The sequence below is a fragment of the Nerophis ophidion genome, linkage group LG03 (genome assembly GCF_033978795.1).
Source record: "Nerophis ophidion isolate RoL-2023_Sa linkage group LG03, RoL_Noph_v1.0, whole genome shotgun sequence".
Taxonomy (NCBI): Eukaryota; Metazoa; Chordata; class Actinopteri; order Syngnathiformes; family Syngnathidae; genus Nerophis; species Nerophis ophidion.
Window position 1 is genome coordinate 48,615,640 of NC_084613.1, and position 12,310 is coordinate 48,627,949.

The following is a 12,310-nucleotide window of genomic DNA, read 5'->3' on the forward strand; positions in this document are numbered from 1 at the left end:
AAAAAATCTCATTTCATTAGTCCTTTAAATACTTACTGTGAAATAAATTGATACCTGCTCTTTCTTTGGAAAGCCGCTACTGAACACCCCCCAGGGATTCAAACCTGAATTACTTTGTCACTCGAAACCCTTATTTCATTGTTTTTCAACCTTTTTTGAGCCAGGGCACATTTTTTGTGTTGAAAAAATCAGGAGGCACACCATTAGCAGAAATCATTAAGAAATGAAACTCAGTTGACAGTAAAAAGTCGTATATCATCCATCCATCCATTTTCTACCGCTTGTCCCTTTTGGGCTTGCGGGGGTTGCTGGAGCCTATCTCAGCTGCATTCGGGCGGAAGGCGGGGTACACCCTGGACAAGTTGCCCCCTCATCACAGATAGACAGACAACATTCACATTCACACACACGGGCCAAATTAGTGTTGCCAATCAACCTATCCCCAAGTGCATGTCTTTAGATCATTTAAACCATAACCAAGCATGCATCACTTTAGCTCTTGTCTCAAAGTAGGTGTACTGTCACGACCTGTCACATCACGCTGTGACTTATTTGGAGCTTTTTTGCTGTTTTCTTGTGTGTAAAGTTTTAGTTATTGACTTGCGCTGTGATTTTGGTGGCTTTTCCTGTTTTGTTGGTAGTTTTCTGTAGCAGTTTCATCTAATCCAGAATATTTTTTTATTGCCATTGTTTGAGAACGGGTTCACAAGCTAGGAATTTTACGTGGTGCAATCGTGCAACATAAAACACATACATCACAGAATAGAATAACATGAGCTGGAACTCAGCTATCAGATCTTGTTATTGTTCATGTGCCTGATGGCCGAGGGGAAAAACATGTTCAGATGGCAGAAGGTGTGGGTCTGGATGGACCGAAGTCTCCTGCCTGAGGGGAGAGGGGAGAATAGTTTGTGTATAGTTTGTTCATCCATCCATCCATTTTCTACCGTTTATTCCCTTTGAGGTCGCGGGGGGCACTGGTGCCTATCTCAGCTACAATCGGGCGGAAGGTGGTGTACACACTGGACAAGTCGCAACCTAATCGCAGGGCCTAGTTTGTTCATCTACTTTGTATTAGCAATCAAGAAAATGTCAGGTGTTTTTATCCTTCTTTGTGGGGACATTGTTGATTGTCATGTCATGTTCTGATGTACTTTGTGGACGCCGTCTTGGCTCAACACACTGTAAGTCTTTGCTGTCGTCCAGCATTCTACTCTTGTTTACTTTGTGGCCGGTTCGGTTTTAGTTTCGTTCTGCATCGCCTCACCTAAGCTTCAATACCTTTTCTTAGCGGCACTCACCTTTTGTTTATATTTGGTTTAAGCATTAATTGCACGCTGCCTCCCGCTGTTCCCGACATTTACCTGCTGCCATCTACTGATACGGAAGAGTATTACACGGTTACTCTGCTGAGCTCAAGACAGCGTAGACACTCAACAACAACACATAATTCGCAGACTCTAATTACTGGTTTGCAAAACAATTTTTTTTAAATCCAAATACGGGAGATTAGATAAGCTCCCCTGGCACACCAAACTGTATCTCGCGGAATACCAGTGTGCTGCGGCACAGTGGTTGAAAAACACTGCCTTATTTCATAATCCATAAGCAGAAACATTCAGCAATGAGTATTTTGTGCTGCCTTGCTGTAAGCAACAACAAGTGAGGTGGCAATGTTGTCGAATGATTACTGGCCTTGTTGGTCTGCGGTTGTGGGAGAAAGAAAAAAAAAGCTATTACGTTTTTATTGCTATTGTTTCTTGTTGCTTTAGAGCCCTTTTACAACCTTTAAAACCTTTTCAGGCATTATAATGAAGATGCGTTATAATTGAATCATTTTATTTTGGCCCTCCTCCAGCTAAGTTAGATCCCTGTAGCAATGCAATAAACATCTTTGCTAAGTAATTCCATTTGTAGTTCATTCATGACCTGCAGACATCCATTTAAGGCTTCCAATCAGCATGTAATTATGCCATAAATCCATTGTTGCTGTGGTTTAGAGGGTGTGCACTTAATGGACTTGTGTCAACGGCTGCAGCGTGGCAGATGATTGTTGAATATATGCCATACAATATAATCACTATATGTCAGCCACGATAATAATAACTAAATAAAACTTCTTCTCCATAGGTGTCCTCCATGGATTTCATGGCGATGAAGCGTTCGCAGCTGTATAGTATGGCTAATAATCCATACTCGGGGCCGCAGCATCCAGGGGGCGAGGCTTACCCTCCGAGCCAGCCATACAATCCTCCTCTCTCACAACGTTATCCAATGAGCATGCAGGGCAGAGGTCAAATGGGCATGGGAAGCATGCATTATCCTCAGCAGCAGGTATGTCCACAAACTAAAACTTCATTGTCATTGTTAATATTCAGTGCATCTGGAGAGTATTCACAGCAGTTCGCTTTTTCCACATTGAGTTATGTTACATCCTTTGTTCAACATGCAATAAATACATTTTTGTCCTCAAAATTGTACACACAATACCCTATTATGACAACGGGAAAATGTTTTTTATTCAAGATTTTAAGAAAAACTATCACATATGCATAAGTTTCACGGCAGCCTTTGCCATGAAGCAAAAAAGTAAATTCAGTTTGTTGGACATGATTTGGAAACACACACACACCTGTCTATATATAAGGTCCCACACTTGACAGTGCATGGCAGAGCACAAATCAAGAAGGAAGTCAAAGTAATTTTTTGTAGACCTCTGAGACAGGATTGTCTTGAAGACCAAATCTGTTGTCATTTTGGGGTTTTGTGGGTAGAATTTTGAGGACAAAAAAAAATCCGTTCCATTTGGGAATAATGCTGTAACATAACAAAATGTGGATAAAGTAAAGAGCTGTGAATTCTAAATCAATACAGGATTATCTTTTCTTATTTTACTTTATGGATACACTGAAAGGTAATTAAAAAGTGAATGTATCGGGGATAGGTTAAATGGCAACACTAAATTGGCCCTAGTGTGTGAATGTGAGTGCGAATGCTGTCTGTCTATCTGTGTTGGCCCTGTGATGAAGCGGCAACTTGTCCAGGGTGTACCCTGCCTTTCGCCCGAGTGCAGCTGGGATAGGCTCCAGCCACCCCTGCAACTCTGAAAGGGAAAAGCGGTTGAAAAAGGAAGAATGGATTGATTTTAACAGGGCACTTTTGAAAATAATATGATGACAATTTTATCTTTGGCAAAAAAACATGTTGTTTTACCAAGCTACCCTTTATTATTGAGAGAAACATGAGCAGCAGGTATGCAGCTACTATAAGCAAACGTTCATCATAGGAGGTTTTTACCACATTCAGACATCTGTCTTCTTCTGGACATGACATATTTGAAGACAACCAACGTGCAACATACAATGTTGGCCGTGAAATGATTTACTCTCCGAGTGCTATAAAGCTGTCTAATAACAGTCCGTTTGTGGTTGTTGTGGTTTTATGAAACCATTTTTATTGCTTCTGGAAAGAAACAAAACAGAAACATGACATACACACTTGTCATAAAAAAAAGACTATTTTTTTCCCCTGAAGGCTTTTGCAGGTTCAATTTAAGAGCAGTGTTTTTTTTTTTTTTTTACAGCCGGACATGTTATGTCACTCCTGCTCATCACTCACTTTCCTTCACATTCCCGCTGGAGGAGGTGATGCGTGAGCAGAGTGTGTTGAATCACTATCCACATGCATGCTTCATACTGGTTTGCTTTTGCGGACAAGAGTTCTTCTGTGTACACGATCCTTTTAAAGAGCGTGTGTTTGTTGTTCTAGTTATGATTGTGGGCAATAGTAGGTTAGTAGCACATTCAAAGGATGACGATTCATCCTTTTTCATTATACTGGGTTCTGATTGTGTGCTCAAGAGAAGAGAGAGAGCGAGATGGGGGCACAGTGTCCTACGCTGTCACTGCCTACTGTTTACTGCCACAGCTTTGTCTGTTCCATTGGACTTGGATACTTCACACTGGAGCGAGTGGGCTTCTAAAAATAGCAAAATCACAAAGATATGTGCCAAGACGGGGGAAACACACTAACAGACAGATTCACACATTTATATAATATATTGCTTGAATGCACATACTGTAATACAAATATGTGAATCTTTTACATTTTCCATGTACATCAACCTGGTCTATATTGTCTTAAAACTACAAACATTATAGTTTTACTTGCAGAATATATGTTAATGACGAATGAAACATTGTTGTCGTAGAACACGACAATATAAACTTGACACTCGCTATATCATGGGTCAGCAACCCGCGGCTTCGTAGCTGCATGCGGCTCTTTGATCACTCTGATGTGGCTCAGCTGCATACTTACCGACCCCCCTGATTTTTCCAGGAGGTTTCCGGATTTCAGTGCCTCTCCCAGGAATCTCCTGGGGTAAACATTCTCCGATTTTCACACGGACAACAATATTGATTGCGTGCCGTGATGGCAATGTCTTTAACGTCCTCTGAAACATGTCTTCGCGCCCGCTTTTACACCATGCTATCTGCGTGCCAGCCAGTCACAAGTAGAGTGCGTTCTCGGTTAACACACGTAAGTGACTGCAAGGTATACTTGGTCAACAGCCATACAGGTTACACTGAGGGTTGTGATATAGGCAACTTTAACACTCTTACTAATATGCGCTACACTGTGAAACCACACCAAACAAGAATGACAAACACATTTCGGGAGAACATCCGCACCGTAACACAACATAAATACAACAGAACAAATACCCAGAATCACATGCATCCCTAACTCCTCCGGGCTACGTTATACATCAAAACCCCGCCGACCTCAACCAACGCACAAAGGGGTGTGGGGGCGGGGGGTGTATAATGTTGCCCGGAAGAGTTAGGGATGCATGGGATTCTGGGTATTTGTTCTGTTGTCTCCAGAAATGTGTTTGTCATTCTTCTTTGGTGTGGGTTCACAGTGTGGCGCATATTAGTAAGAGTGTTAAAGTTGTTTAAATGGGCACACTCAGTGTGACCTGTATGGCTGTTGAACAAGTATGCCTTGCAATTACTTACGTGTATCTGCAGAAGCCACATACAACCTGTGACTGGGCTGGCAAGCTGTTTGTACAGGTTGTAGAGGGCGCTAAAGGCAGTGCCATCATACCACGCCCTTGTTATTGTTGTTCAGGTGAAAATCAGCAGGCATTCGAGAGAATAGTTACTCTGAAATACGGGAGTCTCTGGGAAGAATTGGGAGGGTTGGCAAGTGTGATGTTGTCAAGCGGCATTCAAATAAAACTTGCGGGCTGCACTAACATTACATTTTCATATTCAGGTGCGAGCCACGTGTCTGAGACCCCTCCCTGGTTTATACATAGCACAAAGAAAAAAAAAACACTGTGTGCAGTGCTATTTCATTATAAATTTCAAAACAGTTTTGTGGCTCCCATTGTTTTCTTTATTTTGTGAAACGGGTCAAAATGGCTCTTTGAGTGCTAAAGGTTGCCGACCCCTGCACTATATCCTTGTAGTTTGCTGAGCTCCACACAAGGATCTGGGTGCGAGGGCAATGCAAACTTTGATTGATTGATTGATACTTTTATTAGTAGATTGCACAGTTCAGTACATATTCCGTACAATTAACCACTAAATGGTAACACCGGAATACGTTTTTCAACTTGTTTAAGTCGGGGTCCACTCCTTCAAGATAGCAAAAAATAATGAACCAATCAGGATCGCCGGGCGGGATTTCATAAATGTGATGTAGCGCTGAAGCGACTGTTTGATTCAAACAACAAGGAGGTACGCAGCGATGAGTCGTGTTCTGACATTGATTCTGCTGTTGCAACTTTTTTGTCGAATCTATCAAATATTATTCTTTAAAAGATGAACAGATAACGGTTTTGAAAGCATTTATTAACTTTTCACTCTGTCGTTATCCAATATGTCGGCTGTTCTGTTTCGGATTTTCCAGCGTCGCTCTCATCAGCGTCATGGGTTGATTTCGATGTGAGTGGTTGAAGTAGCACGTCATTCAAGATTACGGACAAGTGGTTTATCCATTCACATTTTTTTACGAGGCCCTGCCTTCTGAAATACATCTCCTATTGAGAAGTCACAGATCCTTCTGTTGAGCTCAGCGAACTACAAGGATCTGGCGAGAGTCAGGTTAACGGCAATAAGCGGCAACGGAAAAAAGCAGGAAAAAAAAACAAGATTCGTTTTAACAACATTTCGATTCGATATTTGTCATTGCCGATAAAATTCAGGAACTATCAAATTTTTGGGGGATCGCAACTATCCGAACAAGTCAATCAGGTCAAATTGAATCAGTCACTTTATAGCAAACAAGTTTAACAGTGTGACTGTGAAATAAAAACTGGATGAAGTTTCCTCTATTCCTGTTTACTCTATTCCTGTTATTTCCTGTAAAGCATGGGTGTCAAATTTGGCCCGCCGTGTAATTTCATTTGGCCCTTGAGGTAATATCAAATTAAGATTAGAGCTGGCCCGCCGGAATTATACAGGGGCGGTGCCACTGTAACAACGCATTTGCCAACCCTCACGATTTACCCGAGAGACTTTAGAATTTCACTGCCCCTCCCGAAAATCTCCCGGGGCAACAATTCTTCTGAATTTCTCCCAATTTCCACCCAGACAACAATATTGGGGGCGTGCCTCGAAGGCACTGCCTTTAGCGTCCTCTACAACCTGTCGTCGCGTCCGCATTTCCGCCATACAAACAACGTGCCGGCCCAGTCACATAATATCTGCGGCTTTAACACACATGAATGAATGCAATGAATATTTGGTCAACAGCCATACAGGTCACACTGAGGGTGGCCGTATAAAAGACTTTAACACTGTTACAAATATGCGCCACACTGTGAAGCCACACCAAACAAGAATGACAAACACGCTTCGGGAGAACATCTGCACCGTAACACACGTAATACCCAGAACCCCTTGCAGCACTAACTCTTCCTGGACACCACAATATACACCCCCGCTACCACCAATCCCGGCCCCACAATTTTTATTTAAATTTTATTTGATATACCATTGATATTCTTCAACTATTATTGATAAGTTGATTGGTAACACTAAATTGGCCCTAGTGTGTGAATGTGAGTGTGAATGTTCTCTGTCTATCTGTGTTGGCCCTGTGATGAGGTGGCGACTTGTCCAGGGTGTACACTGCCTTCTGCCCGAATGCAGCTGAGGTTGGCTCCAGCAACCCCAGAAGGGACAAGCGGTAGAAAATGGATGGATGAATAATTTGAAACTCGACTTTGCATGTCACTATAAAGTTATATAAGCCTTGCTTGTTCAATATTCAATGTAAAACTTGTTTGGATCCCTCTTAAAAGGTGAATTTGTTCAACCTTGGCCCGCGGCTTTGATCAGTTTAAAATTTTGGCCCACTCTGTATTTGAGTTTGACACCCCTGCTGTAAAGGATTTAGATACAAATGAATTGTGGATACAAACAAGCAAGTAAACAACAATTAATGGCCAATGCATCACATCTTATTTGAATAAAGTGCAACCAACACTTGAGGTTGAATTAACAAAAGGAAACCTTTTCTGCTCATATTTTCAACATTCAAGCAATTTTCAATAAAAAAACATTATCCAAAATTCTAACAGTAGACAACCAAGTTTCTCATAAAATGACTTCTCCTTGTCTTTTGGATGTCGCTGTGTCGCCGTAACTTTCTTTGCTATCACTTGCGGTTTGTGGGTTGCATTTATAGTGGCTTGAAGTTTTGATGCATCTTAATTATTTTTGATATTGCGATTCATTATTTGACTCTGTTGTGGCTTTTGCAATCGTGCCGTGGCACACGTCATACACAACAGCATCACCACTTAAAGGCGCACACGCGTCACACATACTATGTTATTGTCTTTTTGCGTTTGTGTTTGTTGCAACATTTCTTTACCACTGTTGGTATCCACCATTTTTGTTTTAATGATGCCACAGGCGGTAGAATAGACTTAACGTTTAATGTCTTCATTATTAAAAGTGCTAAACTTAATATAAAGTCTGCCGTTCTTCAATCCAATGTTTGCCTTATTCAAGTAGTTTCAGCACCCCCTCCGACCCTGAAAAAGAGACAAGCGGCAGAAAATGGATGGATGGAAGTATTAATAAAATCGATCAATACTCTTTTAAAATGATCTCGGAAGGCAAACTTGCCGAGCATGGATTGATATACTTGGAATTTAATAATATATTGATATTTTGATATATTCATCAATCGTTACACCCTTAACATTCCTACTTTGCTATGAAATATTTATTGAATTCAATTGTGTTTCTCACCTTCTTTCTTAAAGCGCTGAAAAGTAAACATTTCTTTGGCCCCATGGTGGCTTATTTTGCAGTCGTTTAATGCAAAACCCAAAACCAGTGAAGTTGACACGTTGTGAAAATGGTGAATTAAAACAGAATACAATGATTTGTAAATCCTTTTCAACCTGTAGTTTCTATATGTATAAAAAAAGCTCGCACAAGTGACACAAAAGATTGATAAAGTTGAGGAATGCACATCAAACACTTATTTGGAACATCTCACAGGTGAACAGGCTAATTGGGAACAAGTGGGTGCCATGATTGGGTATAAAAGCAGCTTCCATGAAATGCTCAGTCATTCACAAACAAGGATGGAGTGAGGGTCACCACCTTGTGAACAAATGCGTGAGCAAATTGTCCAACAGTTTAAGAACAACATTTTTCAACGAGCTATTGCAAGTAATTTAGGGATGTCATGATCTACGGTCCGTGAAATCATCAAAATGTTCAGAGAATCTGGAGAAATCACTGCACGTAATGTGCAAGCCCAAAAACCGACATTTGATCCCTCAGGCGGTACTCCATCAAAAACGGACATCAGTGTGTAAAGGATATCACCACATGGGCTCAGGAACACTTCAGAAAACCACTGTCAGTAACTACAGTTGGTCGCTACATCTGTAACTGCAAGTTAAAACTCTATTATGCAAAGCGAAAGCCATTTATCAACAACACCCAAAAACGCCCCCGGCTTTGCTGAGCCCAAGCTCATCTAAAATGGACTGATACAAAGTGGAAAAGTGTTCTGTGGTCTGACGAGTCCACATTTCAAATTGTTTTTGGAAACTGTGGGCGTCGTGTCCTCCGGACCAAAGAGGGAAAGAACCATCCGGATTGTTATAGGCGTAAAATTCAAAAGCCAGCATCTGTAATGGTATGGGGGTGTATTAGTGCCCAAGGCATGGGTAACTTACACACCTGTGAAAGCACCATTAATGCTGAAAGGTACCTACAGGTTTTGGAGCAACATATGTTGCCATCCAAGCAACGTCTGCTTATTTCAGCAAAAAAATGTCAAACGACATTCTGCACGTGTTACAACAGCGTGGCTTCGTAGTAAAAGAGTGCAGGTACTAGACTGGCCTGCCTGTAGTCCAGACCTGTCTCCCATTGAAAATGTGTGGCGCATTATGAAGCATAAAATACGACCATGGACTGTTGAACAACTTCAGCTGTACATTAAGCAAGAATGGGAAATAATTCCACCTGAAAAGCTTCAAAAATTGGTCTCCTCAGTTTCCAAACATTTATTGGGTGTTGTTAAAAGGAAAGGCCATGTAACACAGTGGTAAAAATGACCTTGTGCCAACTTTTTTGCAATGTGCCATTAAATTCTAAATAAATGATTATTTGCAAAAAAAAATTAAAAACGTTTCTCAGTTCGAACATTAAATATCTTGTCTTTGCAGGTGTATTCAATTGAATATAAGTTGAAAAGGATTTGCAAATAATAGTATTCTGTTTTTCTTTATGACTTACCCAACGTGCCAACTTCACTGGGTTTAGGTTTTGTAAAAAAAAAGCAGCACAAAACACTTGTGGTGTAATTGTGTAAGTTGCAAAGAACTATAAAGTCAAACAGTGATGACATCAAGGAGGGGAGATATAGCAGGGTGAGAACGACTTCTGGGTAAGGAGTAAAGAGGCTAACACAGGCATGTTTCGGATGTATAGACACGTCGTGAACACAGTTTGACCAATAAATGTATTTATAACTAGGGATGTGCTGATCAACCACTGATTAGTATTAGTATGGACCAAATGTATTGCTATTTGTAGTGTGGCTGGGATGTGATTGGTTTGGAGCAGGGATTCTTCTCGTCGGTATTATTTTGTTGGACTGATTATTGTCTTTCCTATTTTTGTAAATAATAATTAAAAACAAGTATTGGCAGATTCTTATTAAAACCATGTCATCGCCATTGCCAAACAATGCGTTCTTTAATGCTGATCCCAAATGCACATCCCTTCAGGGTTGACACTGTATTTATTTTCAATACCCCGGCTAAGGTTGCCAACTCCGTGAAAAATAACATAAGGCAGACCTTTTTTTTTTTTTTTTTTTTAATTCAGAATGATAACTGCTTTGATAACAAGAAAAGAGAGGTAAGATATTTGTCTTTTATTTATATACGGTTTAGCTCGGTTGGTAGAGTGGCCGTGCCAGCAACTTGAGGGTTGCAGGTTCGAGTCCCGCTTCTGCCAACCTAGTCACTGTCGTTGTGTCCTTGGGCAAGACACTTTACCCACCTGCTTCCAGTGCCACCCACACTGGTTTGAATGTAACTTAGATATTGGGTTTCACTATGTAAAGCGCTTTGAGTCACTTGAGAAAAAGCGCTATATAAATATAATTCACTTCACTTCACTTCACACATGACTGCCTACATTTAAATGAAATCACCTGTAGCCATGGTCTTAATGCTATATTGTGATCATTTGTCATTAAATAGAAGCATGATGAAATCTTCAAACACTTGAGCTATTAAGAGATGCAGAAAAGATAATTTGACCCTTTGTTGAGTTACTGTGTCACCAGTTAACTGTTGGACTCCTGTAGAGTCACTATCATAAAGTGTAGTGTGACTATCATACAGTGGAGTGCCACTATCTATAAAGTGTAGTGTCACTATCATTAAGTGAAGTGTCGCTATCATAAAGTGTAGTGTGATTATCATACAGTGGAGTGCCATTATCATAAAGCCAGACACATTATGTTTATGTTTAACAACACGGATACACAACTTGTGTTTTGAGGACAAGGCCTTATTTTTACAACAACAAAAGAGCAAAATTGCTAAATTAGATTTTTTTCTAAAAAGTGAGCTTCCAATACTAAGTTAGCATGAAAGTTAGTAGATGTAATAGCCAGATGTAGCTCAGAAAAAAAAAAACAATTGCTGAATTTCCCAATTTGCATCTTTCCTTACAAAAAAAATCATCGTGGCATTTAGCTAGCTAAAATGATCTTCAGAAGCTTGGCAGAGTGACAGCAGCTAAGACAAGACAAACAAATACCAGAAAATTCTAACTGCAATGGGCTTGACATCCGAGCGATCAGGTACGTTGTTATCGATTGGTTTAACCTTAGCATGCAGAAAACTGTTGTCAAAGCTGTATTTGATAGAATCGATTGACATTTTACAAAAAAAAAAAAAAATATTCTCACTGTAATAAAAATACGGAACAAAGTGAGTCCCTTGACTGCTCTATACAGAATGTGTACTTTTGTGTCTAAATACAGGACCATTACGTTTTTCAAGGGACTGTTGACAACCTCAACCCCGGCAAACAAGCGAGCAGCTAATTATGTGTCTTTATACACAGTGTGGATCCACTCCCCTAAGTTAATAATCAACACTTTCAATGCTGCAAATAAACTGTATTTTTTATTATTTTAGTATTAATATCACTGGAGGACGAGGCTAAACATGTTACACACTGAGAACAAGCCAGGAACAGGCATGCTCAGCTGGCCAAACATACACAACACGTATGAGGACGGATCGATACATAATTTAGTGGTGTCAATACCGATTCTAGACTGTTTAGATCAGGGGCGCTCACACTTTTTCTGCAGGTGAGCTACTTTTCAATTGACCAAGTCGAGGAGATCTACCTCATTCCTATTTATAATTTATATTTATTTATTTATGAAAGAGACATTTTTGTTAACAAGTTAATGGTGTTTAATGATAATACAAGCATGTTTAACACATATAGATTCCTTTCTTTCATGAAGACAAGAATATAAGTTGGTGTATTTGATTCTGATGACTTGCATTGATTGGAATTAGACAGTGGTGCTGATAACGTCCGCATTTTCAAATGAAGGAAAAAAAAAGTCCTCCTTCCTGTCCAATACCGCATGAAAGTGGTTGGATTTGGCATCTCATTCGTCCAACTTGCATACTCGTTTTTAAACACTTTGTTATGAGAGTAGCATATGTGTGTGGCCCTTTAATGTCTGGCAGCAGGTGAGTGACGTCAGTGAGTGTGCG

At 40.3% G+C, this 12,310-nt stretch overlaps 1 protein-coding gene across 3 annotated transcripts in view; it reads left to right on the forward strand.

Annotated features, from left to right (window-relative positions):
- The window catches only part of arid1b (AT-rich interactive domain 1B), a 594,747-nt gene that overhangs the window by 100,769 nt on the left and 481,668 nt on the right, over positions 1-12,310 (forward strand). For all 3 annotated transcript variants that reach the window (XM_061895467.1, XM_061895468.1, XM_061895469.1), the window contains one exon: positions 2,131-2,334. In XM_061895467.1, the coding sequence (XP_061751451.1) occupies positions 2,131-2,334 (204 nt within the window). The remainder of the gene's footprint in view (positions 1-2,130; positions 2,335-12,310) is intronic.